Source organism: Scardinius erythrophthalmus (genome assembly GCF_964197995.2).
Source record: "Scardinius erythrophthalmus genome assembly, chromosome: 2".
NCBI lineage: Eukaryota > Metazoa > Chordata > Actinopteri > Cypriniformes > Leuciscidae > Scardinius > Scardinius erythrophthalmus.
Genome location: NC_138222.1, coordinates 21,907,946 through 21,915,107, shown reverse-complemented (window position 1 = coordinate 21,915,107; position 7,162 = coordinate 21,907,946). Strand labels below are relative to the sequence as shown.

Here is a 7,162-nt window from a genome sequence, read left to right as displayed (position 1 = left end):
TGGTTTCTAAATGTCCCATGTTCTGTAACTTTTGACAATAACATGGATGTGTAGCAGACATGCACAAAAACAGCTTGCCAGAAGGCTGTTATCTCAAGTAATCTATAGTTACTTTAAAGTACACACTAATGACCTGAACATATAAAATTGCATTGAAAAAAATGGGAGATATTTTTTTTAAACCTGGCAGACATTTAAATGTATTTACACTATGCACAATTTTTAGCAGTGCTGACTGTACTGGAGTTCATTGACACATATTTTGTTGTAAGGAAGGATCTGTCTTCCAAATCTTACATTTCAGAATTATAACTGAATCCTGTGAGGATCATGGCATTAAAAGGGTTGGTGGTGGTGGCGGTAATAACAACAGGTAGCAACAAACTACTGTTTACAAAATAAATAAATAAATAAGAAAGAAAGAAAGAAAGAAAGAAAGAAAGAAAGAAAGAAAGAAAGAAAGAAAGAAAGAAAGAAAGAAAGAAAGAAAGAAAGAAAGAAAGAAAGAAAGAAAGAAAGAAAGAAAGAAAGAAAGAAAGAAAGCCACTCAGCAATTGGGTCAAGCGCTGGCACATGTAGCAAATCACAATCGTCGAAACAAACAGTCGTGGATCTCAAGAGCCTAAGCGCGGACTGGTTGCCCGGTAGAAGTCAGTACGTTCCACAATGTAAAACGTGCGCTGATTGGTCTGTGATGTTTGATACGCACGTGGGTATAGAGAAGCTATAAATACTGCTTGAGCTAGTGGCTTCTCTCATTCGTTAGTCTGTGTACACGTGAATGTTGACGGAGATGTGTGTATTAGTCTTTGTGCTATTGAAATACATTTTTGTGTGAATTTATTTTAAAATTATATCCGTTTTACAAGGGTAAGTATATTTACGTTTTTTATGTCCCTGGTTAGTGATACTCTGGTAAAGCATCTGTTTGAATGACTGCAACAACAAAAATGTGCGTTTGTTAGTGATTGCAGCTATGCAATATGTAAGCTTATTAATGTTTTTGTTGTAAATCTCGAACTGCGTAAGCTTAATCATCGAGACTATGAAAAGTGAGCTTTAATACTTTTGCTCGAATATAATTTAAGCATAGGCTACTGGATAGAAGTTTTTCAATCTTTTCTTCTGGTGTGCAGCATTTAACGTTAGGCTAATCCAGAATCTTTCTTTTTCAGCACTTTATACAACTCAAAGGATTTGCACAATGGTTGCAACAAGCACATTAAACAGAAACTCGGAATGCCTCTCTGGATTTGCTGTTAGAGGATATGACCTGACTTGCATCGATCATGGTAAGATATACGATTTTTTTCATGTATAATGTTCAGTATCTATGATTTGTGGAGCGCTAACATGATTTTCAAACAATTCTACTGGATTTGAGAGCTAGACTTGTTTACTGCACTCAGTGCGCTGATGGTGCAGATCTGCAGCGGTGATGTCATGTCAACACCGATGAAGTCATTCTGTTATCCAGATCATCATCTTTGTGGCCACGACTTTAGGATAGAGTAGTAATCGGGATTTTTCTTAATTGTTACTGCGTAAATTAGCTATTGAAAATTAGATGTATTACATGATGATTAAATTTTGGTCTTGCTAAAATTACTACCATGCATTTTCCGAATCACCAATTAAAACGTTTTAAATTGCTAAATGCATTTATTAATAAAAGCATTGTCTAGTTGTTCCGTTCCACTTGATGTTTTCAGATTTTGAGCTCGAATTTAGGTATAGTAAAATTTAACAATTTGTATGTCTAAATTACTTTAGTAGCCAGTATTATAGTACAGTATAAAATATGGATGTTCAATTTGAAGCCTGCTAAAAAAGTATTTTAAATGTGGGGTGAGGTTGGTTTTCTATTATAGGAACGTGCTCAAGAAATGCTTTTTAAGGGCTCTTTAAGGGGGTTACTATTTGTTGTAGCCTAATCCCTCTCCCTTTAAGTTGGTGCTAGATGGTAAATGTTATCTGAAAATAGGTGGAACCAAGAATCCATGATTAAATACCCAATATCAGATGAAAAATATCCAATCTGATCAAAACCAGTAAATTAATAATGATATTATGTTCCCAATATATCATGCATCCCTCAGTCTAACCTCATGTCTGTTCTCTCTCTCCAGAAATGGACTTTTGGGAACGGTGTTTGGCAGAGCCTTACCTGGGTGCTGAAGTGTGTGAGGAACAGACATGTCAGCAGCTCGCCCGGCTGCTTGAGGGCTGTTTGTCGAGGGCCAAAGCCAGCAAGCTGAAATGTGCCCATGTGCTGGTGCCAGAGACTCTCACCCGGCGGGTGGCACGGGACATGCTCAGGTTGGCAGCAGGGGAGCCGTGTGGGTTGCGGGGCTGTGTGCTGGATGTGCATCTCGAGCTGGAAGAGCAGCAGCACCGCTGTGAGAGACTCGAGCGACTTGCTTGCGATGCAAGTGTGGTGCCAACCTTTGAGCTGACGTTGGTTTTCAAACAGGATGGTGGTGGCTGGCCGAGTCTGAGGGATTTTTTGCGCATTGGTATATGTTTCCCACCTGGCACCCACCGTGCACTTAAGCTTCGGCCTGGGTTTAGGCTTATCAAGAAAAAACTGTACTCCTCTGCAGCTGGAACTATAGTTGAGGAGTGCTGAGATAGATGAAGGTGGTGGGAAGGGCTGGAGTTTAAAGATACATTTGAATGCACTTTATGAATGTAAGAGTCTGCTGGGGAAGCAATAGTCAAGTTTTTTTAATCAATAGAAGGGTTTTTGTCTGGTGGTTTGTTAGTTTTTTGCCACAAAATGACATGGAACAAAATGGAGAGTTGATTGTTTAAAGGTATTTGCTGTAGTTTTTGAAAGCATTAAGGATAGTGTTTAATATTGGCTTTGACCTTGTGCCAGCCTTATCTAAAATGGTCATAATTACGCTCAAATGAAGGGTTCACGAAGTGTTTCTTTTTATAAATCACACATGAATTCATTCATCTTTAGATGGGTTTTCAAAGTTGTGTTATTTGACTGTTGAAGATTTAAAAGTACAGGAAAGCATCACCCTAAAGGGGGCCATATTTCTGAATGTATTGGGTCTGTGCTAATGAATGAAGTCTTTCAAATGTAAATTTCAAGATTTCCAACTGGTCACTTTTTTTTTGAGAATATATGGATAGGGCTTTGTAAGGTTTTTTTTTTTGTTTTTCTTTTTTTTTTAAACCCCTGTGTGAGTTCACCTTGTAATGGTCACTGCACAAATGTTCTTGTCTTTATCCTTCAACACTTGATCTTTGTTTTACTTATCTTCCCAACTGAATAGACTTCTATATTTTGCCTGAAGTGCTGGTACAGCAACTGAACATTTTTATTTATAAAGTTCCTTTTATAGGAAGTTGAGAACCTTGTCTATTTTGACAATAAACTATATTTTCAAAACTTTGCAGGTACTTTTTTTTTTTTTTTTTTTTTTTTGCTTGGTTTTTGTTTATTTTTAAATGTATAAAATAGTTGACTAATATCTTGCCTATCTTAAACCAGATGATTATTTTTTTTGTTTACCTACTTGGTCAATGGACAACACTTGCCTTACCCACGGGCATAAACTTCATCCCATAAAGTGGTCATGTCATGAGTTGAGAAATCAAATGTCTCTGATCTTTTGACATATAAGAGGTCATTTTACTGTAAAAACTCAACAACTTTGTTATTCCAAAACCGCTTTTATTGAATCCAAACTTAGAAAACAACTCCTTTGGATTTGTCACATTATGACGTAATAGTGCGATGAAAGACCTCCTCTGCTGAATCAAATCCTACTTCTACATTATTGCGTCTTTGGCCCCGCCCACTGGTACGTTAGTGAGATGAGCAGCAGAGAAGAGAGATATGGGGATCACTGGACTAAAAATAACATAAACCTTCCAAAGAACAGTAATGCTAGGAAAGTGGTTATTTATACATGTCTGTCATTTGCAATGCTCATCACTGCAACCTTTCATGCCAAGGTGTGTATCTAAATATAATGCTATAATCAACACTTTTCACTAGGGGTGTAACGATACACGTATTCGTATTGAACCGTTCGTTACAAGGCTTTCGGTTCGGTACGCATTACAAACCGAACGGTTCGTTGGACCATTTTTCCTGCCGACCAAAATTACGTTATTTCGAATGTAGGCGCGTGGCAAGCGCGCTTACAATGTAAGAGATGCTGGCGTGACCACAACATTGCCCAACATCAAATGACAAGTTGCAATGAAAGCGGAACGAGACTGCGCTACTCCTTATTTTGTGCGTCATCAGTTTGGACCAATGCAGCGCGAGCCGATCTTGATCAAGCGACACTGTTACTACACAGCGCTAAGAGATCCAGTACAGAACGCATGTGAATTCGCCACTTAAGTAATAACATCGCTGCGAGATTTAGTGAGAAGCATTCACATTTCTCGTTATTAACGGATCAAACAACGCTGACGTGGAAACCAGGAAGAAACATTGTGCTTTCGTGTAACGTCGGTTTTATTTCGACATTATGAATAAAATTGCTGCCCTCAAATGTTAATCTGAAATAATATAAACCTTTGTTTATTACTACTACAATATTACATTTCATTTTTTTTATAAGGAGCTGTTTTTGTTTTATATGCTCCTAAGAAGAGTCAATAATAGCTCCATCATTGCTCAAAGTAAAAAATTATCATACTTTATGATGTTAGTTTTAATGAAAAAAATTAAAATCAAGGAAATTTCTCTGGCATTAGGCTACTTTCTTTTTGCTGTTTCGAAAACGTGCCGAACACGACACCAGTGTATCGTATCGAACCGAACTGTGAATTTTGTGAACCGTTACACCCCTACTTTTCACAATTATTTAATCTCGATAGCTGTAATAGTAGAAACGTAGTAAAAAAAAAAAATGGAGTTCCATATGTAATACTTATTTCATATGCAGGATGTTAGCCAATCATAGCAGTGGGTGTTTACATTGAAATCTCACAGCAGACACACCCCTTCCAACAGTGTTCAAATCAGAGGGCTTAAATCAGGGTAGTAAATGGCCTTTTATTTCTAAATGACAATATTTTATGTAAAAATCATACTAACATAAGTGCACCTCAGGAAACATTAAATAAAAAAAATGCAGTCCATGACCCCTTTAATGTGCTAAAAGCCACCCTTTTATGGCTTTGGGGTATCCTGAAAGACATTTATATTTGAGGTCACCAAACTAGCGAGCATGTGCATATGAACGTACAGGAAATATCTACAGCACTTGTTATGTTTCACCTCTTCTGTTAAATTAACTTTCCTGCTTGTTGGTGTACAGTGGAAGTAACTTAATTTCTTATCCAGCAACTTTGACTTCTTGACAACCTGGGATATTTGAAATTTACTTGGTTTAAGTACTTAAGGACTTATCCTGAAAATGGACAGCTGGGTTTGCAAGCCACGTTTTGAACAAAGATCATTAGGCGGACAGGGTCCTCTTCGCTGTTGAGTGGCTGCAATTTTTATGTAGGAAAAACATTGTTGAAAAGGACATGAATGTAAAAAAGTAAAACAGTGACGAGCTGAGACTGAGCCAGAGGCCCTCAAACACACTAGTGCTTATCTTTTATTTGCTGTCCAGCTTACTACACACACTTGGAAAAAACATGGATGGGATTTTAAGCACCATATCTTGTTGCCTTCATGCTACTCTAGATAAAGGTCATTGGTTCTGAAGGGCCACCTGTTGACTTTTTAGATCTGAATGAAGAGAACTTGAGCTTATGATGTGAAAAGTATTTGCTCTGTTAGCTCCTCTTCTAAAGACTCACAGCGTTGTTTTACAAAATTAGTGAAGACATCTCATAGACTTCCATTGTTTTTAGATTAATTAGATGTCCTAGTCCGAACCCTAGCCGTAAATATTTTTATAGGTTATAATAGGTTTTTCATGATATTTCACTATAGTATAGTCACACCTGTACACAAGGCTTGCATGTGTGTCTGCAGCAGCAATTTATAGGTGCTAATTCAGCTAAATGTCTCATAGGACCACAAGGCACACAAAGGCGTAAAACAAGCAAGCATAAAAAAAACTGTGTGTTACAGCTTTCAATTAAGCCGCTGGTATTGGTAAAAGGAGTGAGCAAGTGATTGATGCGTACAAACTCCATGAACACAGATGTAAGATGCAAAACTGTGTCTTTATTGTGCTCCAATTAATAAACATTGCTTCCAATTAGTTTCCTGTGGTGTCCCATTCTTTGAAGTTCACAGCATACAAATATGAAGTCCATAGGCTACCTTGCAGATATGACGCACACATTGTCCATAGTCCATATTGTTCCTTGAATGTTACTCTTTATCAGTGAACTATGGTTAAGCACCATTAAAGGGATAGTTCTCCCAAAAATTAAAATTAGCCCATGATTTACTAACCCTGAAGCCATCCTAGGTGTATATGACATTCTTCTTTTCAGACGAATACAATCGGAGTTATATTAAAAAATGCTCTGGCTCTTCCAAGCTTTATAATGGGAGTGAATGGGCACTATTTTTTGAAGTGCATCATATCCATCATAAAAGTGTCCCAAATAGCTTATCAACTAAAATAACTAGCTTCCGGCAGATGGCCGTACACAAGTCGACTTACGCCAAAGAGTAACACTTGACGATGCATGTATGAATTTAGTATTGGCGCGTGCCAAAAGTGCACCTCTCTCTGCACTCATACATACTAATTATAGTTACTAAATGCAGTAGCACCCTTTGATACATTTGAAACGCTGTCCTAAGGAACAACATCATTAACATTTACATGAACCCCTTCAGATATTACAGATTTAGACAGCCATACGTTCACATGTTCAGTAAAGAGCATACAAATTTTCAAAGAGATGGTCTTGAAAACTAGATTAAATTCTTTCCTAGATACTGGAAATTGGTAAAAATCTAAATAAAAATCACTAACGTCACTCCATTACTGAACCAGTTTTCAAGAAACAAGCACTCCCTTTCGATACCGGAATGAGGATTGTGTTTTCCTGATGCTATGGGGAGACTCTGTTTTCTCCTAAATACTGAAGCCTGACTGGTTCACGTCTGTGCACCTGCACAGACAAATGGCTTTTCAGCCCGCTCGAATGGGTGGAGCCAACTGGCTATTTAAGTTGCGCTCAAAATCATTTAAAGTCAGAATTTTTC

General features: G+C 37.6%; 1 protein-coding gene across 1 annotated transcript; it reads left to right on the top strand.

Moving 5' to 3' along the window:
* The first annotated feature begins 700 nt into the window (after positions 1-700).
* Positions 701-3,527, top strand: LOC308686883 (DNA damage-inducible transcript 4-like protein). Its single transcript, XM_081358956.1, has 3 exons — positions 701-870; positions 1,176-1,292; positions 2,130-3,527. The coding sequence occupies exons 2-3, from the start codon at positions 1,205-1,207 to the stop codon at positions 2,627-2,629; spliced, it is 588 nt and encodes a 195-aa protein (XP_081215082.1). The 5' UTR covers positions 701-870; positions 1,176-1,204; the 3' UTR covers positions 2,630-3,527.
* Positions 3,528-7,162: the final 3,635 nt, after the last annotated feature.